General features: G+C 40.2%; 1 protein-coding gene across 13 annotated transcripts in view; it reads right to left on the bottom strand.

Annotated features, from left to right (window-relative positions):
* Plcb4 (phospholipase C beta 4) overlaps positions 1 to 26,845 on the bottom strand; it is a 378,383-nt gene that overhangs the window by 32,553 nt on the left and 318,985 nt on the right. For 9 of the 13 annotated variants that reach the window (XM_036183210.1, XM_036183211.1, XM_036183212.1 and 6 more), the window contains 10 exons: positions 25,848 to 25,883; positions 23,682 to 23,823; positions 22,875 to 22,959; positions 22,395 to 22,519; positions 20,377 to 20,428; positions 19,007 to 19,109; positions 17,838 to 18,002; positions 13,905 to 14,109; positions 4,052 to 4,140; positions 3,055 to 3,205 (listed from right to left, as the gene is read on the bottom strand). In XM_036183210.1, coding sequence (XP_036039103.1) covers positions 3,055 to 3,205; positions 4,052 to 4,140; positions 13,905 to 14,109; positions 17,838 to 18,002; positions 19,007 to 19,109; positions 20,377 to 20,428; positions 22,395 to 22,519; positions 22,875 to 22,959; positions 23,682 to 23,823; positions 25,848 to 25,883 — 1,153 coding nt within the window. The remainder of the gene's footprint in view (positions 1 to 3,054; positions 3,206 to 4,051; positions 4,141 to 13,904; positions 14,110 to 17,837; positions 18,003 to 19,006; positions 19,110 to 20,376; positions 20,429 to 22,394; positions 22,520 to 22,874; positions 22,960 to 23,681; positions 23,824 to 25,847; positions 25,884 to 26,845) is intronic. The other 4 variants (XM_036183216.1, XM_036183221.1, XM_036183217.1 and 1 more) reach the window with 1 other exon arrangement.

The following is a 26,845-nucleotide window of genomic DNA, read 5'->3' as shown; positions in this document are numbered from 1 at the left end:
GGTATCCACACCTTAAATTCCAAAGGTTCTGGCTAATTGCAGTTTTACTACATAAAGCTTTTGATATTATCAGTATAGCTCCATGAAACAATTTGCTTTCTCAAATCCTAACCTGGAAACTGGCTAGGACCCCAGTGCACTGACTGTTAACACATCAAAGGAAATAATGCAGTGTGGGTAAGGTTGTTGCTGCAGCTGCACAGCTAGGAGATACAGTTTGAATTTCTCACTTCCTCCTTCTCGGCATCCGATCTTCCAGGGGCCACAGCACTCTGTACCCTCTTACATTTCCCTCCTGTCTCTCTTCATTGCTTGCTACTGACATGCTATCAGAACATGCGTTTTATGCCTTGAGTTATTATGTTTGATAACTAGGCTTCTGGCCTCAGCAGCTAGGCATCCCTGGTTGCACAGAAACATTATCATCATAACTTCTCTAAGTCAATAATTCTTTCTAAAAATGAATTCTTACACAATTTTAAGACTGCTATTCTGATTTTTCACTCATGTCTGTCATTCACTCTAAACGAGGGTTCTTATTCCCTCATTCCTCTGCCTCTCCCCCTCCACACCTAACACAGAACTTCGAGCATGTTCATATCAACACCAATTTAAAAGCAGTGCTGTCAGGAGCCAGAGTCATTTTTTTACCAAGGTCATCCCTCCCTCAACTCAGCTATTGCTCTTACCATCCACCCAGAGAGTGTGACCCTGAAGTCTCTTGAAACACATCTGAGTTTTGTTTTTCTTGAAGCTCCACATCCAAACTACTAAGTCTTTTCTTCCCTGGTTCTTTTCTCATGATTACTTCCAGCTTAACATAGGCCACCCTCTCTGCTCAGTCATTTATTAGCCATGTGCTTCCTAAGAGAGGAACACCACCAGATCTTTCCCAGCATGGTCCCAGGGACACAGTAATGGTGAAGGACATGTCTGTATCAACCTCTTTCTCTGGTTAACTCCATAATCATAGTGTGGTAAGTGCTAGAAGATGGTCCCGAGTACCAGGGTTCTTGAAGGCCTGTAGTATCTCTACTGGTAATGAATCCTGAAGCCAACACTGTCGATGTTGTCCTCCATTGTCTTCTCAGAGTGGTCCCAGAGTTCTTTTCAGACCAGGGCAAGTAAACAGCTTCCCCTTTCTCCTGCCCACTCCCCTTCAGGTAACGGCCTTCCCTCAGTTTCCCTACCCATCTCTGTTTGGTTGAGCCAGACCTATGTTTCAAGGTCCAACTCAATGAAGAGCTTATCTCTGAGTTCTCTCTGGACCTTGCTGGTAGGGATGGTGGTGGGGGGGGTCTGTCTCCTCTTCTGTTCTAACTAGTTAGTCCTCTCTGCACCTGCCTGGGCTGGCTATTGCGATAGAGACTGTCCTTACCCTCCCCTGCTCATGCACATCCCCAAAGGTATATAGGCCTTTATCATTATTATTATTATTGGTAGAACCCAGTATGGCGGTGATGTCTGGTAGGCTCCCCAGTCTCCTCAATAAGGTACAAAAATAAAACAGCCTGGAAGTCCTACCTTTTGGGTGAACTGGGGAAAAACAATTAGAGTTAAATTGACAGCTGCTTGGTTCCTCTCAATGTAGCCTTGTTGAACAAAGAAAAGGCATCTATAAACCCAAGTACAAATTCATTTAGAGCTTCAGACACCTTGAGCCTTGGGAAGTGGGTTATGCTGCACTGTTTTCAGGACTACTTTATACTGTACTCTCTACAGTCCCTATGGACTAGAGGATGAGATATGGGCTTTACCTCTTGCATTTTCCACTGCCTACCTCTGTAGGAGTATCAGTGCTAATCCTGACTGGGGCTGGAAAGGAAATGCCTTAGCTTAGCTCATTACCCCACTCCAAGTTCTTTCCTGAGATGAACAGACACACAGCTGCAGGGCCAGTATAAATTGGGTACTTTTGTGCAGCTTCATTTTCTAATTTGTTTCACAAAGCTCAGTGCACACTTAGTTTCCTGCTAAATAACCAGGCTGCTTCAGCTGGGAAAGACTGCCTCATCTCACCTTAAATTGTTAGCACTTTGTGTATGTATGTGTATGAATGACTTAATTTCCTTATACCATGGGCATTAATTTACTTGTAAATAGGGACTACACACATTAAGAAACCATTAGGAGAAAAAAATTACTATTCAAATGAACATAGTGAGTGTAGCAAATTATTTATGGTCAAGGGGATATTTTAAATATATAACTGCCAATATGAAATGGGATTCAGTTAGAATGGATGTCTGGCCATCTTGAACTGAAGTCCACTATAAATACCCAGCATAGATTTTTCCCTATATATAGGCTGTCCAGCAGCACAGGGTCACATGATTCTGTATGATGACACTTCTTATGACAGTGGTTCTCACCCTTCCTAAAGCTGTGACCCTGTAATATAGTTCATCATGTTGTGGTGACTCCAAACCATACAATTATTTTTGTTGCTGCTCTATAACTGTAATGTTGCTACTGTTATGAATCTCATTGTAAATATTTGACATACAGGATATCAGATAGGTTATCCAGCACTCAAAGGGGTTGTGACCCACAGTTGAGAAGCACTGTCTTATGAGCTGTTGTTTCATCCATAGAAAATCATTTGCAAATGGTCTTTAAATGCCTGTCTGATGTTTTTAAAAACAGTTAAGCCAATCTCTATATATGGGGAAATTACCTATGACATTTGTGACTCTGTTGCTTTATGAGCCCCCTGTCTATTGTCTGAAGAAAGAGAGGGTGAGTTAGCGATCAGCACTGTTGCAGTAAAGGCTCCTCTACCTTGGCTGTAAAGTATACCAAAGTAAATAATGTACAGCTAAGGATTACACCATGTTCAGTTAAGGTGCTTGAGCTCTAGCCTATGAAACACAAATGTTGATTCCTTAGTAACCTCCCAGGGAAGGAAATCAAGCAACTTGTCCACTAAGTCTGTTTTTGAGTCTCATGTCCTAATAAAAGTTGGCAAAAGTGGCAGTTCTAAATGCCTCATGAAGACTGTCTATAACGAGGCTAAAACTGCACGGTTGACAAGGAGTCTAGCAGCACACCTACCTTTCTTGGCTTCCTGGCCAGAGCCCAGGGCAGCTGTGGTGGTCGGTCTGAGCTCAGAGCTGCTCTGAGGGGTCACGTTCGCTTTGGCTGGGTTGGCCTTGCCTTTCTTGTCATTTTTGGAAGTGTCACTGGGCACATCTGCTATGTCACTCTGCAACAGAAACATCCCCAGTGACTGGAATGCATGACATTCTACAAAAAGTAGAAATATTTTTACTTTAATGATAAACCCCTCAGGTTCCCAGACTTCTACTATATTTAAAGATCTTTACATGAAGCTGGGCTTGGTGACCCACACTTTTAATCCCAGCACTAAGGAGTCAGAGGCAGGTAGATCTTTATGAGTTCAAGGCCAGCCTGGTCTACAGAGTGAGTTTGAGGCCAGCCAAGGCTACATAATATGACCTTGTCTCAAACAAAACAAAACAAGCTCTTTGTCTCAGGGGAGTAAGATTATGTGGTTTCCTCATGCTGGACAAAAAGATCTAGTCAAAGAAAAACAATTCAACTCCTTTTCAGGCAGGATATTTTCTAGTTCCTGGAGACTAGTTGATTGTGCTCCAACCTGAGCTGTCTAGCAAAGGAACAATTACAACAGAGAAAGAGATGGACAGAGGGAACATTGGAATGCAAGGACAAAGAAATGAGTATCTAGTAATAAATGCCAATTTAATTAACTCACTGAACTCAGATATTTGACATTTCTGGGTTACAAAACATCCTTGATTATAATTTCTAATGGACAGTCCCTATTTCATTTATAATGTAACAGATATCCCCAGATATCTCACTGGTGACTAAGAGGCTTTCTGATGGTGGCCATGTTTTACAAAATGTGCTGCCTTTGTGCAGACCCTTCAAACTACTATTGGACTGATAAGCTTGGTTTGGAAACCCTCTTTAAACTTCCTCCATCACTTTTCTCTTGCTTTTGCAGTCACTGTTTGGAAACCAACTATCCCAACCAAACGGTCTTTAGCAAACAGTTTCTACTTACAGTTTCAATGCCCATGGCTCTCATTTGGTCTGCTCTCTTTTCTGTGATTGAAAGAAATTTCTTTGGATCGGATAAAGCATCCACAATATCTGAAAAAACAATCAGTGAACTATAAATGTTCTATTGAAATGAACATGGCAAGAGAATGCAGCTACATTTTTAAGAGGTGACTGTGAAATAGTTGTCGACAACAAAAACAAGGAAAAGCGAGAGTCAACACCTGAACAATGTTCTCTTTTTCCCCACTAACAAGGATAGAGGTTATGGCTACCAGAGTGAACTGTTAGGGATTCTGTTTTTGGTTTTGGTTTTTTGAAGAAGAGTATCACTCTGTAGCTCAGGCTGGCCTTAAACTGCATTGATCCTCCTAACTCACCTCCCAAGTGTTGGGATCATAGACATGAGTCACTGTGGCTAGCTGCCAGGGGTTGTTAACTCATTTATTTGTATAAGTTGAGCAAGCTGATCAATGTGACCAGCCTAAGTTTCTTCAACTGTAGGTTAGAGTTGCTATGGTTACTGGTGAATTTGAGGCAATGATGAACATAAGGACATGAGATGTACAAGGGAGACACACTGGATGTACAACTTGGGCCAGTATCATTTTAATATCAAAACCACATAAAGACACAACAATAAAGAAAAACTATAGGCCAATATATGATGAACATAGATTCAAAAATGCTCCATTAAATACCAGCAAGCAGAATACAGACATATACCAAAAAGATTATCCATCATGATCAAGTTGGCTTTATCCTGAAATCCATGGATATTAAACATATACAAGTCAATAAATGTAATAAACCACATAAATGGACTTAAAGACAAAAATCACATGATAATCTCAATAGATGCAGAAAGAGCCTTTGACAAAATCCAACATGCCTTCATGATAAAAGTCCTAGACAATGTCAGGCTAGAGCGAACATAACTCAATATAATAAAACTATATATGAGAAACCCATAGCCAACAACATCCTAAATGGAGGAAAGCTTCAAGTAATCCCACTGTAATCTGGAAAAGACAAGGCTTCCCACTATCTCCTCTCCTTTTCAACACTGTGCTTGAAGCAATAAGACCAGAGGAGGAAATTAAAGGGATACAAATAGGGAAAGAAGATGTCAAACTATCCCTATTTGCAGATAATATGATATTAAACATTAGAGATCCCAAAAATTGTACCAGAAAATATCTAAAGATGATAAACAAATTCAGCAATGTGGCAGAATACTGAATCAACTTGCACAGAACAATAGCTTTTCTATACGCCAATAACAAATGCACAGAGGAGGAGATCATAGACACTCACCCAATCACAATAACCTCAAAAAAAAAGTAACATCCAAGAATAAGTATAAACAAGGAAACAATGAAAACTTTAAACTTCTTTATAAAAAGATAGAGAGGGGCTGGAGAGATGGCTCAGCGGTTAAGAGTACTAACTTCCAAAGGTCCTGAGTTCAATACCCAGCAACCACATGGTGGCTCACAACCATCTATAATGAGATCTGATGCCCTCTTCTGGCCTGCAGCAATATATGCAGGCAGAACATTGTATACATAATAAATAAATAAATCTTAAAAAAAAAGATAGAGAGTAGAAACGAAAAACTTCCTATAATTATGGATTTGTAGAATTAAGTGTGAAAATGACCATTTTACCAAAAGCTATTTTCAGATTCAATGCAATCCCAATAAATCCCCATCTTATTCTTCACAGAAATAAAAAAAAAAAAAAAATGTTAAAATGTGTATGGAACCATCAAAGACCCTGGATAGCAAAAACAAGCCTGAACGAAAAGAACAATGCTGGGGGACTACCATCTTAGATCTTTTAGATCTTAAGACATTTGACAGAGCCCCACTGATAACAACAGTACAGCACTGTCACAAAAATAGACATGTAGACCAACAGAACAAATCCAAAGGCCCAAATAAGAGCATACATCATTTCAGCCATATAAGATTTGACAAGGATGTCAGAAACATAAGTGGGAAGGAAGAAAGCATCCAAAAAGTGGTGCTGGGAAAACTGGATGTCCACATGTAGAAGAATGAAATTAGACCTAGATCTATCATCTCACACAAAAACTGAATTGCATACCACCGCCCCCAACTCCCTGTCTACACAAGCTTTAGAATGTGATCTCACTTATAAGTAGGCTACTGTTATAAATTTCAGTTAAGGATAAAAATGGAGGGTTGGGGATTTAGCTCAGTGGTAGAGTGCTTGCCTAGCAAGCACAAGGCCCTGGGTTCGATCCTCAGCTCAAAAAAAAAAATGGAATCATTCTGTATTGGGGCAGGGGTGTCCTAAACTCAGTGACAAGTGTCCTCCCATAAGGAGAAAAATAAAAAGACAAAGTGAAGGCCATGAGTTGTATTGTTGATCTTTGCCATTCTGACTGGCATAAGATGAACTCTCAAAGTTGCTTTGATTTGAATTTCCATAATTACTAGGGACAATGAACAATGGACAGTCATTTTTTGAGATAATTCTTAGCATTTTTTTGAGAACTCTCTATTCAGGTTTTGGGTCTATTTTTCAAATGGATCATTTGTTTTTTCGTGTCATGTTGTTTTGGTTAGGGACATGGCTGGGTATATGCATTGACTTTGGTGTGCTCTAACAAGCACTGGTGGTGAGACCTAGCTAAATGCTGATTAGCATTCATGGGCAAGTGTGACTGCTGCCTGGTAGCCACATTGAGTGGTCAGCCGGATACAGAACATTCACACTAACTCTTGACTATGCAGAATCTGTCCAGTGGGCTAACATCTCCAGATACTGGGGTTCCAGAACCTTCCTTTTAAAAATAGAAACCAATTTGCTTGCTTTCACGTGCTTTTTATCTTCTAGATTTAGCCAATGCTGTACTAAGTTATAATCAAAACAAAACTAAACAAACAAATAAAACCTCACTATCTATTTCTGGGTTTGGTGCCATTTCCAAAAGGTTCAGTGAGGCTCTCCATTTTCCTCCCTCATTGCTCCCACCCCCTCTCTCACTTCCATGTAGCAATAAAAGCATTAATTTAGGTATTCCAAAGAACTAAAGATAAACAGACTTTTAGATATTAACTTTTAAGAGAACTCATGGAATTTTTGTTTGTACAACCACTACAGTGGTGTGGTGCTGAGTAAAAACTATGTCCTTTCTTTGTGTTCACTTTTGTTTGTTCCTGGCCAAGGTTCCCTGAGAATCCCCACTCTATTATCCCTGTTATCAGGAGATATGTACAGAAGAAACATACATTGCTCCTACCTGCTGCAAAGAAGTGTAAATAAAGATGTAAACAAGTCTCATAACTATGATTTGGGTTAGCTACTTTAGCTTTTACCAAATTAAGCATACCCTAAGCTGCAATCCCCAGAAGATTCCATTGTGCAGCAGCTACTCAGGGAAACAGGATCCGGGCTAAACAAAACCCCCACACTACTTACTGCATCCACAGGGTAACCTAACAATATGTGTAACAAGAGGTCTGATAGATTTGCTGAAGCTAGCAACTTTCACTGTCCGTTTGCTTATAGTGGTGAGCAATGAACACAGGACCTTCACTGCCCTCCACTAAGCTACTTCTCAAGCCTGATGGATGTACTTTCCATCATTCATACTGCTCCCTTCTTTTCCAGAGCTTGGAGGATGCCATTAGAGTAGGTACCACATGCACATGGCCCTGGTTCAATGACTAGTAATCCAAACATCACCCCACCTCAGGATATTGTGTATTGTATGTATACTGGTTTTTCAACAAACATTTAAGAGAAAAAACATGACATCTCAGCATCTAAAGGAGAGAGACATGGGGCATCTCAAAATTGCATCAGGAAATCCCCAGATGACACTCCAAAAATGGCACCCTAATTGAGGGTGTCCCTCCTCTGGAAGAACATGCTGTATGAAAACAGCTGGCTCTGCGAAACGTGGCTGAAGATCTGGGTTGAGGGAACAAGAAACACTTTTGTGTCTTCCTGGACACATCTTTAATCATAGGGCAGAAAGGAGAGATGGGCAAGCAAACCCAAGGTCACTGCATCTTCATTTACATGAAGCAGCAGAGGAGCTGCAGAATTAAGGAAGGGCCCTGCCCCAGAAACAAAGGCCCCTGCAGCACACAGCTCAGGGTGACACTTAACTTAATGTGGATACTTCATATATACTAGACAAATCTCCTTTCTTCTACTGAGTAATAAAGACGAATTGCACATCCAGAGAAAACCCTCAAAGCAAGAGGGTAGTTAGTGATGGAGGATATAACATTGCGTCGTTGTCTTTAGCACCAGAACTCTTTGCTGCCTTCAACAGTGATGGCTGATGTGCTGATGCTGTGTGATGAGTAAACATCATTAGCAGGACAGATGCACCCACGAATGAAGCAGCAAAGACAACTGATGACTCAGCATCCCAGAATGAGGGATGAAACAGCATCAAACCCAGTGTGGTGGTAAAAGAGAGTGCTGTTTTTCATTATGTTTAGGATGAGAATAGTGGGAGAGTTAGAATACTGGAGGACTTAGACCTTGTTTCATTCCAAGGCATTTTTATTTTAAATGTTACTGTTTTCTTTAAGTAAAAGTTTAGTTTCTAATAATTAAGATGGTCTAATATTACTCTTCAGGCCAGATACATTTTACATCCGGGTTGTGTAGAAACCCATCTCTTTTAGTCTCTGCACTCTGGTCCATTGTGGGGTTGTGGGTCTTTGTGTTAATTATCACCTGTTGCAAATAGAAGCTTTTCAGGTGAGGGTTGAAAGATGCACTGATCTATGCACATAACTGTAAGTCATAAAAAGTTTGTTTAATACTATGTCCATTTATCTGCGTAATAATAGTAGGTTCACCCCTGGAACCTATGATCTGTGTAGACATAGGTTCTTAACCTTATCTTGGAGCCAGGTATGGGTTGCATCTTGTGCAGCAGGACTTAAATATTAAATGCTCAGCTCTAAAGGGAACCACATTCCCCATCCACGGCTCAGATCACTGCAGAAGTGGGTGGGTACAGAAGGAGCCATAGATGGTGGATGATACAAATAAACATCTTCTAGACACAGCAGGGTGGCTGCTCACATAAACTTACTTGTACTAAACCTGTGCAAGCTTGGGCCAGGCCAAATCCCAGCATGGAGAGGAGAGTTGGGCACACAATCTCACCCTTGTCATGGAACAAAATCTAGTCACTTGCTACTGGGAGAGGGCAAGACAGTTTTCTCTAAGAGTGTAGCCTCTGATAAGTTGACCATGCTCCCTTGGAAGCTCACACATCTGAGAATATTTGGATGGTACAAATTGGTTTTGAAGGATTTTAAAAAAAGGTGACCCAAAGATGGATGTGTAGGGAAGGGGAGTGGGTCCAGAAGAGTTGGGGTAAGGTGGGTGAGTATGATTAAAATATACTGTATGAAAGTTTAAAAAAAATAGATCATTCCATGTCCATTGTTATACATATGCCCATGCATGGAGCTGCACAAGGACCTAAGCAGGGGGTGAGTGGAAGGAGCCATGCTGCTTTCAGAACTGTGAGTCAAAAACAAAACTAAAAACATCTCTTCTTGGGCTCAACGGTTAAGAGTACTTGTTTATCTTGCAGCGGATCCAGGTTCAGTTTCCAGTACCCAACCATCTATCTATGACTCCAGTTCCAGGAGGTCTGATGCCTTCTTCTGACCAGGCCCAAATGTTGTACACATACATACAAACAGGCAAAATATTCATACATATAAAGTAAAATAAATCTTTAAAAACTACATCTTTTCTTTATAAACTAGCCAATGTCAGGTGTTTAGTTATAGTGAAAGGAAATACAGCCAGGTGTTGGTGGCGCATGCCTGTAATCCCAGCACTCGGGAGGCAGAGACAGGTGGATCTCTGTGAGTTCCAGGCCAGCCTGGTCTACAGAGCGAGTTCCAGAACAGCCTCCAAAGCTACAGAGAAACCCTGTCTCGAAAAAACAAAACAAAAAAACAAACAAACAAACAAAAGGAAATACTCCAAGAGGCCATCATTATTATCATTATTTCCCTACTTCTGTTTCCTAAGGCTTGGAGTGGCAGGAAGGTGAAGAGGGAAATAGGGACTCATGTGAATGCAAGAAGGTCAGGGTTAAAATGGAGCTGTTGGGTTGGGGATTTAGCTCAGTGGTAGAGCACTTGCCTAGCAAGCACAAGGCCCTGGGTTCGATCCTCAGCTCAAAAAAAAAAAAAATGGAGCTGTTGACCTATCTTGTGCAGGGAAGAAGCTGGGTCAGCCAGAGCTCAAAGTGTCTAAGAAACACTAGATGTATGTGAGGTGGGTGGGGGAGGGGCAAGGCTAATTAGGAACAATTGCATATAGCAAAGTTTGTCATCTGTGAGAATCTACCACCATGGATAGATGACCTGTAAGAGCCTGAGTCTAAGCCTACAGAAGGGTGCTAGCTTGGAAAAGACTCGAGAACACTTTCCATATTTTGATAGAAAGGATTCCGCCTGCATGCTATGACTGTAAATGAAAATACATTTAAAAGTCTAGCAGAACATAGAGCTATGGCATTGCCAATGCACCAGAGTTCAGAAACTTCTCAGTGGGTAGGAATTAAAATGATTTCCCCCCTTAGGATGATGAACTGCTTATGATATAGTTATTTCCTGTGCTGTTTTATGTAAAATACAGGGTAAGTTCAGGTGAAGATTCTACAACCAACAGATTTTTCTTTAGAGTGTTCAAACTAAATAAAATACCTACAAGCAGGGTGTGATGGCACACACCTGCACTCTGAGCTATTCGGGATACTGAAGTTAGAGCACACATGTTTAAGACCAGTTAAAGCAACTTAGTAAGACCCTAACTCCAAAACCTCAGTGGTGAAATGCTAGTCTGGCATGCATGGGTCCCCAGCTTAGTCTTTAGAACTGGAAATAGATGGGGGAAAGAAAGAGAGGGTGAGGGAGGAGAATGAGCACAAGAAGGAGGAAGGGAGGGAGGGAGGGAGAGAGGGAGGAAGGGAGAGAGGGAAGGAGGGTGAGCAGGAAAATATTAGAGTTGTTCACTCGATGAGTGACCCTTACGCCTTGCATTGCAAGCATCTCTCTCTGGCATCCATTCTAGTGTCTTATCTATTATAGAATAACCCTATTGTATATACTTGCAGAATGAACCAGTGAATTAACACGAACTTTCTTTAGCCAAATAAACTTCTAATGATGTATACAGCACTTTTCGTTTCCGTGATGGTACAGTTTCATTTGAACTTGTCCTTAGGGAGTTAAGAAAAACATCAACATTCAGGGAACATGCCCTGACTGCACAGGTAAACTTTTAGATGTGACTGTGGGAGGTTACCTAGACACCAAACATGAACACTGTAAGTCAGGAGACTCAGGATCAGAGATTCAGGAGAAAGACAATCCTCATATTCACCCTGTGTTATCCTTTATGAAAACCGCTAAATCTCCAATGTCTTCCCTGGGTATCTCCACATATCTGTGAGATGACCAGAGGGCTGAGGATGTTGTTATTGAATATCAAATCTGAAGTTAAGACACTGTCCGCAGAACCTCAGTACAGAGATTGCCAGAGACCTGACGGAAAGGCAGTGGGCAGGGCCACAGAGGAGACTACATGCAGGGCTGTCATGAGAGACCAGTTTGCACGAAATTATTAGGCAACCCTGGCAGAATGCCACACTACAAATACAAACATTTCTCAGCACAGACCTGCGCACACCCACATCCTTGCAGATCAATTCCACATTTTGAGGTTCTGTTAATGTAAGTGCTTGGCACAAACTAGGAGCTTAGCAAATGATTTCTTTTCCCTTTTCTAATCAAATGGCTCATTTCCCAGGAAGAAATTATAGATTATAGTTTCATTTGAAATGTGGCCCATTGCAAAGGAAAAACTTTTAAAAGTTGTTTTTTTTTTTTTAACTAAATGTGTTTGTGTGACACTTTCCATAATGTAATGTATTGATTACACTTTGATTTCTTGTGTGTGTGTGTGTGTGTGTGTGTGTGTGTGTGTGTGTGTGTGTGTGTGTACAAGTATGGTGCATGCTTGTGTGGTGTACGCTCATGTGTGTACATATCTCTGTTTGTCTTGAGGCCACAGGGAGAGCAATGGACTGCTCCATCACTTTCTACCTTATTCCTTTGGAGCAAGCTCCAAATTGAGTCTGGAGCTAGGGTGATGACCAGCAAGCACCAGTGGTTCCCTTGTCTCCACCTTCCACAGAGAGTTCCAGAAGCACCCAGGGCCACGGCCAGCTTGTTCTATGGATGCAGGGACCTAAACTCAGGTCCTAGCATGTGTGCAGCAAGCACTTTTATCCACAAAGCCATCTCCACAGCCCGTATAGTCCCTGCTTTCTAACTCAAACACAGAATAAATAGGATTCTTTCTGGCCTTCAGTCCATCACTGAGTCTGTGCTGCTGGTAACTTTGGAGAGTGATGTGGGCTAGACTGCAGCCTCAAAACACACCTTACAGACTAATGTCTCACTCTCTGACCCACTGGCCCAGCCCCAAGGCACTGCTCTAGCTGCTTTGATGGGTTCCTATGTGTGTTACTGTATGTTGCAGCCTCTAATTGCTGCTTTTTTTTATGACAAGCCAAGAGTACAAATGAAGAAATAATTCCTACCCATTCTGATTGAAACTCTCCTGGCTTAGTTTACTTTTTGAACCTTTAATCTATCATGTTTTTAAAATTGAAGGTTAGTTGCACAAAAGCTACCCACCAGAGAAGCATGAATTCCTAAGAACAATAAACCATCTAACCTTATTCCCTCAAAAAAAAATGTATTTCAGTATAGTACAGGAATTTCATTCTATCAGTGGACACACACTTGTGTTCACAAACATTTGTGGGTGGGATGTTTCTATGTGTGTAGGCATATATGTACATGTGCTTAAAGAGGCCAGAGGTTGACATGGGGTATTTTTCTCAATCACTCTTGACCTCATATATTGAGACCTCATCTCATACTAATGGGTCTTTTATTTAAACACAGAGCTTGCCAACCCAGCTAGATTAGCTAGGCAGGATGCTTTGGAGATTCCCAGTCTCCACATCTATAGCACTAGGATTTCAGGAGGTCTGCCACAACTACCCAGCATCACAAACACCCACATTTTTGTGTATTAGTATATGAGAACTTTCCCAGAATGCTTAGAGGGAGAGAGGTAGTCATATTACCTTCATTTTACTGGTGAAGAAAAGAGGGAAATGTTCTATTAAGATTCCCAGGCTGCCAGCCAGCAGTGCGGAACTGGGACTTGAACTCTCGGCTAATGGGATGCAGTCATACTGCTGCACCGTTTCCTGTGGTCCAAAGACACCGAGGCTAAGAAGTCTTTCCTTTCCTTATGATGTTACCAGTTTATTGGAGGCCATGGAGAGCCTACCTGTTTAGCTGTGAGCAAAGCCCTGTGACGGGGCCTAGTGTGGCTTCCTACCATTGATTTTCGTAGTGAAGGAGCCTGAGACCTTTTTATGAAAATGAACTCTCTGATGGGTTTGCAAGAAAATTCCAGCATATTAGTAACTGAGTTCAACAAATCTTTCAGTGATAATAACTGATAAGATACAGTTTCTTAGAGTTGTTTTTCTCACTTTGACTGACAGTATAAATACTATCTTCATAAAGCATTTGTAAAATGTTAAATAATATAAAAATTATGGTGTTTTGAAATAACTATCTATGGAAATATCACTTGCTTTCCTCAAAGCTACCAGGGTTCCCAGCACAGGCAGGAAAACATATGGTCATTTTTGTTCTTTTCAGGAATGGGCAAAATGATTCACACTCTTGTAATTTAGGACCTCATCTGCATTGTATTCTGGGCCCAAACATTTATCTTACCTCCAAATCCATCAGGCACATATGTTTTAAGGACAATATTGCAGAAAATGGTTGGCAGTGATAATGGTTTGTTGCCCTCATTTCTTAGGGAGATGTGTCGGTAGCCCGCTTGGAGGCCATCCAAAGGAAGGATTCTCTGGCCAATCAGCTTGTTGTTGTCATCATACACTGCGATTCTCAGGACAGCCAGGTCAGGCAGGATCACCTGCAATTAAAAGTTCGGTCATTTCATTGTTTATCGCAATAAGGATCCCCAGAAGTATGACTCTAGGAATCTGGACCAAACCAATACTGCTCCTTAAATGCCCCTTAGTGATGCAAAGAAACCAATGAGCCGTTAGCATTCCTAAAGTAGTCAGCATAGGATGGGCGCCCAAGATACCAAAAAGGCCACAGGAATAGGTTTTCTGAACATCATCTCCTCAAATATATTAAATGGATGGATGTCAACGACCCCAGCTACAATCTTACCATTTTCCCCGTGTACATCCAACACAAACATGGAGACCCTTAAAAACTAAATGACTTTGTTTATTTTAGAGATAATCAGTGGAATCTGGGATGGGGACTCTAGTCCGGTGTCTGTCTGCCACATGGGCTACTTACCACATTTAGTTCTGCTTGTTTTTAAGAACATGAAGTGTTTTGCTGAGGAAACACTTCATGTATAAAAGACAATTTATGTGCTACTTTTCAGTCTCCTTGTTTCTTGTACTCTAAATTGTTGACACAATTTGGGGTGTTAGGTAGCAGAAAGGAAGAAGTCCATGTGTCCTTATTTGTAGATGAAATGCTTTTATGTATGAGAGAACCTAATGACTATTAAAAAAAAAAAAGGAGGGGGTAGCTCTGATGAATGGTTTCAACAAAATGGAAGGGCATAAAATTAACACACACAAAGAAAACAATCAGTAGCTTTTGTCTATACCAGTGGTTCTTAACCTGTGGGTGGCAACTCCTTTGGGTTATGTATGTCAAATGATCTTTTCACAGGGGTTGCCTAAGACCATGGGAAAACACAGATATTTACATTACAATTCATACTAGCAGCAGAATTATAGCTACGAAGTAGTAGTAAAAATAATTTTATGACTAGGGTCACCACAACATGAGGAACTGTATTACAGGGTCACAGCATTAGGAAGGTTGCAAACTACTGGTCTGTACCAAAGACAAACACACTCAGGAAATAATCAATGAAATAATCACATCCACAACCTCATCAAAAGCAAAACAAAACAAAGCACTTTGAAATAAATGTAATAGAAATAGAAAAATCTTAGCATTCATACAGAAGCAAAAAAGACACCAGAGAGCCAAAGCAGTCCTGAGCAAAACAAATAACGAATCACATGATTTCACGCTCTATTACAGAGCCATAGTAACAAAAGCAGCCCAATATTGGTACAAAATCACACATACAGATCAACAGAACAGAGCTAAGGATCCAGATATAAATCCATACAGCTATAGCCAGCTAGTTTATGGGAACGATGTCAAAAGTATATATTGGAGACAAGAGAGTTTCAATAGCAAATAATTCTGAGAAAGTTGGATATACAGCTGAAGAAAAATGAAACAACAGCCCCAGCTCTTACCATGAACAAAAGTCGATTCCAAACAAATCAAAGATGGTTATGTAAGATCTGCAACCCTGAAACTGTCAGGGGAAAACATACAGAAAACTTCCAGATATTGGCACAGGGAAGGACTTTCCAAATAGAACTCCACTTGCTCAGGAAATAATGCCAACAACTGACAAAGGAGACCCATGAAATTAAAAAGGTTCTGAACTGCAGGGCAAACAGTAAAGAACATTCAGAATGGGAGAGAAATCTTTACTAGCTATAAATCAGATAGAGGATTGATATATCTAGAGTATGCAAAGAACAAGCAAAAACTAAACATAAACAGCAAGGAATCAAACAACCTAGTCAATAAATTGTCCAGTGAAATGAGCAGGCAATTCTCAAAGAGTTACAAATATATATGAGGGCTGGTGGGCTGACTCAGCAGTTCAGAGCACTAGTTGCTCTTCGAGAGGACCCAGGCTAAAGTCTTTGCACCCCATGGCAGCTCACAACCACCTATAACTCTAGTTCCAAGGAATCCCACACCCACTTCTGGCCTCCATAGGTACCAGGAATGTACAAGGGACACAGAAATACATGCAAGTAAAATACTAATACACATAAGATAAAAATAAGTTTAAAGAGAGAAAAACAAATGGTAGTTAAACACAAAAAAATTAAACTTCACAAGTCATCAGTAAAATGCAAATTAAACAATACTGAGATTCGATCTCACCTCAGTCAGAATGGCTACCATTAAGAAAACAAATGCTAACAAAGATGTGGGTGGGAATGTAAACTAGTCCAGCCACTCTTGAAATCAGTATGAAGGTCTCTCAAAAAACTAGATGCATCATATGACCTAGACACCACTCCTGGGATTTACCCAAATGCCTCGAAGTGAATATACCTCGGACGTACTTGAACATCCATGTTCACTGCAGCACCATGCATCACAGCTAAGTTACAAACCAACCTAGGTGTCAAAAGCAGAGGACTGGAGCAAGAAAATGTGGTATATACACACAATGGACTTTTTCTCCGGCAGAAAGAAAAAGTTATGTTGTTTATAGGAAATGAAGCAACTGGTGATAATCATACGAAATGGGGAAAGCTCAGCACTAGACAGATAAATGTCATACACCCTTTCTCATATGTGGTTTCTAGACTTTATACAGACACATAGAACTATGTTATGCATATAACCTGAGAGGAGAAATGAAATTGTCTAGGGAAAGAAAGAGGACTATGGGGAGAGGGAACAGTGGGAAAGAGAGCAAAGGGGACCATACAGTGAGGTAAGGTGTATGTGTTCAATGCACATTGTATGTTGGCATGAAAATGTCCTGAAGTAACAGTCCACACTGACAAATTTTAAGAGTTTTAAAAAAAAGTTGGATATATATTTATCAAAAAAAGGATATGTCTGGGAAATTTTTCTGACTTTCTACAAATGTGTGTAGGAATTACTCATCACGTGGAAAAGTACATCTTCATGGCAGCAACTGAAAAATTGAAGGAAGAAAAAAGACAGAACAAAACATAATACACACTGTGTCAGGAGTGACAGTGGGGTGGAAGTAAGGATAGTATCCCATCACAGGGGGGAGCTCAAGTCAGAGGCACCTGTTTCTCAGCCCTACTTTGGTTTCTCTCAGCCAGTTCTACTCCGAAATAAACAGTCCCTACTTTGTTAGGAAAGACCAAAGGTGATTGATTCCCTTTGTTTCCTGACAAATGGATGAAGCAGAAACACCTGGTAAATCTGTGTCCCAAAAAGCAAGAAAACATTTCTATTTAACAGCAAACCAGGTAAGGGAAATAATGGGCATTCTGGAGTGATCTCTGCTTGTGTGTGGATGTTTCAAAGCTCCTCAACTGAAGAGATGAAAGAATGCCCATGAGAGAGGATGTCAGCTTGCTTTCTGGAGCTGGCAGGCAGAACTGGGAAATGACACTTGAGGCCCTGAACACTGTGTGTGAAACACAAAAAACCTGAGCGGTGGTGCTTCACTTCTGAACACAGGACCCACCCCATGTCACAGCACTGACCTTAGTTCTGGTGCAGCTTTTTGTCTGACCTCTGATCTATGAGAACAGAATGAAAACCCTTTGGTGCATGATGGTGGCCACCGCAGCCTGAAAGTATGTTCTACCCAACTGGAAGAGGCCAAGGAGGGGGCAGGGCCAAAACAGCCAATTTGTTAGGCATAATCATAGGACAGGGACAGAAGTTTCCTATTAGATGATGGAAAGAAGCAAAGACAGTATGGTGAATGGAGTTCCTTTATCTTGTGGGCTCCATGCAGAAAATCAGTCCCTCTGGTTACTGAGTAATAGTGACACATGGTTAATGTCCTACCTTCCGAAACACAAATGATTCTTCATTGTAAACTGGGTTGAGTCCATTGTTCATAACCATTCGAGTCCGGAACTCCTTCCGTATGGTGTCAGTGGGCAGCCCATACATATCTACTTCCACGTAAGTGCCGATCTTCTTATCTGATAGGAATTGTCCTGATATAACCTGCAGTAACACAGACACAGGATGGGTGAGCAGTGGCCACTGTAATGAAGAAATGAAAAATTTTATTTAGGGAATTTCAATTAATATAAATATTTGATATTTTCTGGAATTTTCTATATTAAAACAAAGCATAGTTGAGTAGCTACTCTTTGAAAGTACAAGTTCTTAGGTAATGTTCTTTAAACATATCTTGAAAAAGAGCAAGGAAATATACACACACACACAATATCCATGAAGAAATTGGGCCCTCAGCATGGATTTGTCAACCAGGTGTCCAGATCTGAGGAATGAAGCAAGGACTGTGGATATGCTCTAAGATCTCCTCTAGTTCTGGGGTTCTGTAAGGCTATACACTAACACCTGAATTCTTGTAGAAGTCTTGAAAAGAAATACAGCAGAAGAAGATCAGTGCCAGACTCAGCCTCTGTGCTTTAGAGACATTAATACTGGTTAGCAGTGAGAAAATTGCCTAATTGTAAAGATCAGTATTAAATTTTATCTACTATAAAGCTGGGAGAAACTTCATTTACATTTACATTCCGAACAAGTATGCCCTTCATTTATTTATCATTTTATCCAATTTTGAGGCAACTTTTTGAAGTATAATCAGCATACACTAAACCACATGCATTTAATTATACAGTAAGATCAATTTTTCAGACATGTACGCATGCCTTTAAAACTCTCACCACAGTGAGAAAAGCAAGTACTTCTAGCCCCTCCATCTCTAGCTTCTTTATGACCTGTTAATCTGCCCACTTCCATCTGTGTCCAGGCACAAGTGCTGATTTGCTTCCTGTCATCATAGCTTACATTTTTTTAGAATTTTATATGCATGTAATTAGGTGGGAGATACTTTCTGGATGGTGGATTTAGTAGTGAGTCCAAGTTGAGAGCTACATACAACTCTTACACTGTGATGCTAAGCATTTTGACTGTAATTTTCTTCTAGATGGATTTGTATATGTATGTGTGTTTATAGTCTGTGATGAGCAGGAGCATACCTGCACTGAGCATGTGGCTGCAATAACCCCATCCACAGGGGTTTCAGAAAAGGGATCAAAAGTCCGATCAGGCCGCCTCATGAAATCTGGCTTGAGGAGGTACCTGGCAGGAGAGAAGTATAGGAGTTTACTCTATGGTGGCTTGTGCAATGATTTAAATACCAGATACTTCCTTTCGCTCTTCCATAGCCTAAGAGTAAGACTTTCAGGCAGATTCTAAGGATTAAAGACAATGACCTTGCCCTTTGGAGACCCCTGAGGAGCATCAGACAGCCAACACAGGCCATGCAGGGTGTCAATGGAGAGACTGTTCCTTTGCTCAAACAAGGGGAAGAGTGTGTAGTGACAGAACTGTCTCCTTTGACCACAGGCTTGGTTCCTGAGTCCTTTTACATTTGGCTAAATGTCAGTCTCCTTTCCTTATAGAAACCAGGCTGAACAAGAACCTTGCAAAGACTCCTTAGGGTAGGTAGGCTTTTGGTAGTGTATGGGCACTCTGGAAGACAGCCATCTGTCATACAGGCACAGAATATACAGATAGGAGAACAACTGTTTTTAATGCATAACTGCTGAAAACCTTTCATCTCGCCTGGTTTTCCACGGTAGACATTAAGGTATCCCACTATTCAAGCCACCACAAAGAACTCCTAGACTGGACAGCACAGAACTCCACTGGACAGAACAGAATTCCTGTGCATCTACCTGGGAGCCACTGGGCTGTGGTCTCGGCAGGGCCTTTCATCATTACATAATCTGAGTTCTGTACTTTCATTTAACTTCTCAGTATTTCAGAAGAACTAACATTTCCTATTTTGCTACTTGGTTCACAGATTTTTAAGTGTTATTTAAGTAAAATAGAACAACATTCACATCATTATATAACTGCTATTTATAAACATGCACAAGAATCAAGAGAGGATGAAAGTTTATTTCCAGATGAATTAAATTCAACTTTACACCCACAGCTTCATTTAAAATGAAATTTACTTCATTCCTATATTCCTCAGCAATAAGGCCATACATATTTGATGCCTACATCTCTAGTTAATGCCTTAATGAGCATGCTCCACTGCCTGTCTCAGACACAAAAACATCCACTACTGAAATTAGAAAGAAATGAACACTCTAGAGTATATATGATGAACTGAATAGTTTGTGCTTAAAAGAAAAGGAAACCTGCTTAACAAAATGGGACAGATAAAAGTTGTGTATTTGCAAATATAATCTATCTAGAGACTTCACTTATTTCTATCTATGCTTCAGAACCAGCAAACATTCAGCTGTCCCTAATTAAAAATGACATGGTTTCATTAAAGCTGAAGTATGGTGTCCTAAAACTAGGTGGTAACAGTTTAAATAATATTACTCACCCACAGGATCCATTATACTCAAATTTTCCCTGATTCAATTGCATCGCTAAATCTGTCAAAAGACAAAAATAATTTAGCATCTCATCTCCCTAGACAAAGAAGATCCTGACAGGGTGACCGGACACAATGGTAGCCATATTATTCCAGAGGTCTCTTTCATAACACAAACTAGTACTGGCTCAGTTTAGGGTCCATGTTGAAATGACCTCATATTTAATTTATATTAAACACTAAGTATGTTTTCATAAAGATTACCCTAGAACTGCTCTAAAAAATGGATTTGGTACATGAGTCATAGGATGTTTCCTTGATGTTGAGAGTAGAGATGTATATCAGCTACAGTTAGGGAGTCCATGAAGGCATTGCCTCAGTGCCCATAGGGCAGGGATGCTGGAGCCACAGTTGGGCTATTAAGAACATAAGACATGATTAAGAGGAACGTACAATAATCTGGGGAAGAGTCACATAAAAATTGATGGCTTATCTATGTGAGACTTAGAATTCTTCTCAGAGGGCTACCCTGGGAGGAGCTAAATTTTAACTTTTCTCTTGTAGGTGCAGAAACTTTTCTCTTTATTCTCATAGGCAAAGACAAAAATTGACAAATGAATGTTTTTTCTATTCTTCTTCAGAATAAATTCAAGGTTGTTCAAAACATGAACTGCCTAGGATCATGGTATCCCTTATCATAGCTTCACAGGCTTCTTAGGACACAGCTTGAGTCATTGGTAAGTAAAAGCAGTGTCATCTTTTTGTTCCATCTGATTCTGCTTAAAAAATACTATATTTTATCAGAACCTACACATAGACTATTCTAGAAAGGACTGTTGGGATTCCAAGCAGGGATACATCTGTCAGGAACTCTGGATACCAGGGAGGCTCCCCCAGAGGTGAGAAATATAGCCAGCCCATGTTCATGCCAAAGGGAGGCAGGTGAGTCCAGATCAAGGGCAGGAAGTTGGACAGGGGTCCTCGGAGAAGATGCATGAGAAAAGGAAAGGGCTACACTGCTGGGAAGTGTTGGGAAGCATCCTCTTAAAGCAAAGGACCAAAAAGAAAAGAGTGGGAATTTAACAATTTTACATTTATTTTTCTTTTTACCAACATTAGAAGCCATGCAGAAGAATGTATCATATAAAGTAAATGTGGTTTTGCATTTATCTATTTTTATTTCACTATCTGTAGTCACAGAATTATGACCAGAGGCTCCTAAGCAAACTTTGAAAATTTGTACATTTATCAAAAGTTCTAGCCAGGCAGTGGTGGTGCACGCCTTTAATCCCAGCACTTGGGAGGCAGAGGCAGGCGGGTCTCTATGAGTTCAAGGCCAGCCTGGTCTCCAAAGCGAGTTCCAGGAAAGGCTCAAAGCTACACTGGGAAACCCTGCCTCGAAAACAAAAAAACAAACGAACAAACAAAACAAAACAAAAAAAAGTTCTTCCTTTTAGGAAAGGGAAGAAAAAGAGTCACTGTATATTGGAAAGCTGCCTGTGAATATACTTTGGAAGACACCTCGGACGTCATCTAACTCCTCATGTAGCATCTTACAGAGTTCATGCTATAAGTCTGTGCTTTTATGGTAAAGTACTACTGCCATTGGTGTTTGCTGAAGGGCCACAGTGGTCAGGGTATTTTCCAAAGGGGGAAAGAGTCTCAGTTACCACACAGACATACTCAACTCTTCTCACTAAATTCCATCTAGAAACAAAGACATAACCTTGATCCAGAAGGAAAAAAAATTAGAAATATTTTAGAATAGGAACTACTGTTTGGCAGCCTAGTCATGGCATTGATGAAAGAGATTAAAACTGAAATATTATCTTCTATGATGGCTTCATTGGGGTTTTAATCTTTTACCATTATATAAAGCCAAGAAAACAATGTTTTGTCACATGGCAGCTTCCTTAAAAAAAAGAAAATAAAGGAAGAAAATGCCTCAAGCAAATGTAGGCAGCTGCCAAGGCTGCCCCGTCCCAGTGTTCTTGTGGAATTTGGGGTCACTGGACATTAGCTCCTACCTGGGGTTTGATAGTTCAGTGAAACCATCTGGCAACCAGCGTTCCAGAAAATCTGAGGCATGTAATTACTGGAATCAACTCGGCCTCCCTTGGGGTAAATGCGGCTCATTTGTCGCTTATTGTAACTGGGTAACTTATTAAGGAAATCCAAAAGCAGCCTAGACAAACAGAACAAAGAACTAAAGCAGTGGAGATGTGGGACACCAATGACACACAGGTAGACAACACAGGACAAACCCCCTCATAAATGATGCTCAAAGGAAAATCACTATCACACTGTGAATTCTAGAAATTATTCACATTGGGGGAGGTCATCACAGCTGCCATGGTCTTCTTTCACACACATAATATTATTAGCACTACAATAAAAGTTATATAAAAACTCCTATATACTAAAATTACATATAGCTGCTAATCTATTGTAAAGACTCCTGCTGCACCTAAGGAGTACCACCCATCTCATCTAGTACATTAGGATACTTTACAAATTCAATCGCGTGTGTCTTCAAGTAGCCAAGGCCAACTGACTCGTTAAAAGAAGACATGTTATAATGAACATTGCGCTCTGTAAAAGAAAAGTAAAGATACATTCAGAAACTCAGCCATCAAATCTCTGAAAAAGCAAGCAGCCGATACAATCATACCCTGAATCTTACACCCCAAATCAGGAAGTGTTTGTAGCCTATGCTATATGACTGTGCCAATTGCTCTGAGTTTCATTAACATTCTGTGCATATGCTGAATTAAACATGGAATAATTAAACAAATGATATATACCCTAATTGTCATAGTCACTCTTGAGATACATTTTTTCATAGTTTTTGATAATAATGGATTCTTGGGAAATGGTTAGGGTGTATTCTAACTACTTTTGAACCAGCTTTTGTGTGGAACTAGCTTTGAATAGGTGTTAAGTGCCACAGATCATCAAATCTTATTCCTCCTATCTCAGGGTTACCTTGTACCCACTGACTAACTTCTCCTCACTCTCCTGCAGCCAGAGAGTACACAATATACATACACAGGAATCAAGACAGATACTGTGCTTCATAAATATTACTAATATATTTTGTCGTAACAAAGTAAATAAAGAAGCCTTATGAAAGCATATGGAAAGCTACAAGCTAACCAGTCATGGTCTTCCGCAGCCACCTTGTGGATGATGTAGAGAATGACAGCACAATAAATACCACATCAAGGAAGACGGCACTAAGTCAAGTGAGAGAGAGCCAATGAGTGTAACAGAGAAGCAGACAGAAAGCTATTGTATTTAACCTGCAGTGTTACCTTCAGCCACATGGAAACCTTGAAACTTCACAGGCTGTGCGTAGTTGATCATTGTGGACAAGTACGGATGAATGTTTGTGGTAGCACCTACATATTTATAAGATGCCATCCATGCCTGCTCATCTTCTACAGTGACCAGGCCCTGTGAGCACAAGGATACACTGGTTTAAGTTGATGGCTTCAAAGGGATTCACAGATTTAGCTTTAGGCATCCTAACTAAAGAGCATTTTTATATACATAAATTCAAATGGAAGAGACCTTGTTGCTCTCTTAAAGCATCACTTTAAAATTCAAAGGTCTGCTTAATGCAAAAGGAGGTAACCTGAAGACACTCGTCTTATCTGTTAGATTTTTCAAAGGACTTTAAAATATCCAAGAAACCATACTGGGGTCTCATGGCAAGCAACACTGACAATGATAGCAATATTACCATTCAGACTGATGCACAAAGCTTAAAATGAATGGCTATCCAGCATTTCATGTACATAAAAATCACCCATAGGCTTTGTAGGCACAAACCCTTGGGCCGCACTGGAAGACATCTACTGGGAGAGGCCCAAAGATCTGTCACTCTACAGCCCAGTTTTCAGGCACTGATGGAGGGGTGCTGGAGACCACACTTTACAGCAGAACTCTTCTAGAACTTTCAGCACACATATACATGGTTTAGGGGTTTTTAATCACAGCGTTTACTGTTAAAAGAACTTGATAACTCACTACATAGGATGTATTATTTTGTGCAGAAGAAAATGAACTCAACTATTTTCTTTATTTCTTAAGAACTCAAAGCAAAATGAACACAATTAAGAACAACAAAATAATGTCCCATGAGTGGTTAGTTTTTGTTGAAAACTTTAGAGTTATTTTCCTTGAAGAGACTCAATCTGGGAAGAGAAAGAGCTCATGTACACAATGAGCAAACTACTGTCAGTCAGATTAATTTTTTTTTTTTAATCTTTGCTGATGACTTAACCTCTGAGTCTTTGACATCAATCTGCTTTCACCTGTAAAAGCCTGTGATGGGTCATGTAAACACACAACTTGCTTTGGTTTCCATCTTGTCCCATATAGGCCCCAACTGTACCCACCACCCTACATGCCAGCATGAGCCACATCTGTTTTTGTCCCATGTATTTCATGCTGATAACACCAGTACTACATGGTGGATTCCTGTCTTGATGTCTGCAGGGTCCTGTTGCATTTTGGCTAAGCCCTTCTCTTCATACTGAACTTGAAGGGCTATGGCATGTATCAGTGTACCATGAGGATTCCCACTAGTCACAGAGCAAGACTGAGGCACTGAGGACTAAAATCATTCAGTTAACCAACCGCAAACATCAAATGTGTCAATCTGTGTACAGCTGACCCTACCATCTTATGGAAATCCAGTCTAGGCACAGAAAGGTCCTCAGAAACACATAACTAAATAACTGTTCCTTAACTCAGAATAATTAGGAAATAAGAAGACACATCACTCCAAATGCAACAGGGCCCCACAAGCAAGGCAGGATTTCCTGTGCTCTGAATTGTGAGTGAGAATCCGTGGACAAGGAAATTCTGCCTGTGATTGCCATCAGTCTCCACATTATATAATAAAACATATGCATAAATTTGAACAACATGAAGAACCTTGAAGAGGATAAAAGAAAATTAAAATGTTAATATTTTTTGTTCACAATAAAGCCAGTGTCTGATACGTTGAATGAAGCCCCTCTAAGATATGCAGTGTGAAGCTAACCTTTCCTAATGTCAGCATCCTCAGAACCAAGATCACTTTTCTTCTATGCTATGATATGGCTCTGCTGCACAACTGGTCATTTTTATTTTCATGTTTAATATGTTAATGATTATGTAACTTTCTCCTTTGACTGAAATCTAAATCCACATAAGGAAATACCTTACAGTATTAAACACTTTTAGGAAAATTGTCCTACCTGCCTTAGTTATGTATTAAATCAGATTTAATAGTTTTATTGGTATGATTTTTTTTTCTTTGAACTCTTATAACAAGATGAATCAGACATGTCAATACTATACCTATAAACACTACCCCTGACATTGCATGGGCTAGGAAGATTATCAACACTTAGTAGAAGATGTTAAATTTAAGAGGGCCACATGTGAGTGTCTCCTAATGAAAAAATGCTTGAGAAGTATTTTGTTACCTTTTTGTTGTTTTCATGTTCAAGGTCATCTGAGGTCTAAATTAGAGAAAGAAAATGATTTGTTTACCTCTCTAAAGGTCAAATTTCCAAACTCATTAGCCTGTACTTATGTAAGTAAGTGTATGTAAACTTGCTATTCTATTTATTTGTTTATATGGTACATTATTGATGACATAAAGCCATCACCAAAAACAAATACTGCAGATATTCGAGGCTCACTGTCTTATATTTAGAAGTTCTAATTTTTAGACTTTCCTCCTCTGCTAACAATCTTCACTTAGATGCTTCACTATAAAGTCTTCACTAAGGATTAAGGCATGAGGATTGAAATGGATTACCAATGTGGTCACCTTCCCTTAAATGTAAAGGGAAGCACAAATGGTCATTTTTGGTAAGCCAACGTTCATGTTTGTGACCCTGCCATGAACTCAATGTTTGCGGCCCCACCAGAAGCATATGGTGAAACCCTAATTGCAGTGCGATAGATTGATGACCCCCAACTTAATGATGGCTTGATTTATGATGTTGTTTTGTTTTATGAGGGTGTGGAGTGATAATCATTGAGTGGCAACTGTATTTGCAGTTTGATCTTCTCTTGGCTAAGCATACACTGTTTGGTGTTCTCTTGTGATTCAGGACAGTGGCTCCTTGTCAGCCACATAATCCCAAGGGCAAATGACCAGAACTGTACAGTATACTATGCTGCTAAGCTATACTGTTCAACCAGTTAAGTGTGTTAGATGTATTTTTAACTTACATATTCACCTTTTAGAATGGACTCATCATAATTACACTGTAAGTCAAGATACATCAGAAATTGGAGATGGGGACTGTGGGAGGTAATTAGGTCATAAGGTGGAGTCCTCACAGTAGGTTAGTGCTCTTAGGAGAAGTGATAGGAAAAATCTTACTTTCCCATTTTCTTTCCACAATGGGAAGACATGCCTGCTAAGAGAGCCTTCAATAATATATTGGCTGGCATATTGACCTTGGCACCC

Source organism: Onychomys torridus, chromosome 4 (assembly GCF_903995425.1).
Source record: "Onychomys torridus chromosome 4, mOncTor1.1, whole genome shotgun sequence".
Classification (NCBI taxonomy): domain Eukaryota; kingdom Metazoa; phylum Chordata; class Mammalia; order Rodentia; family Cricetidae; genus Onychomys; species Onychomys torridus.
The sequence above is the reverse complement of the archived record's forward strand: the minus strand, read 5'-3'. Positions and strand labels throughout refer to the sequence as shown.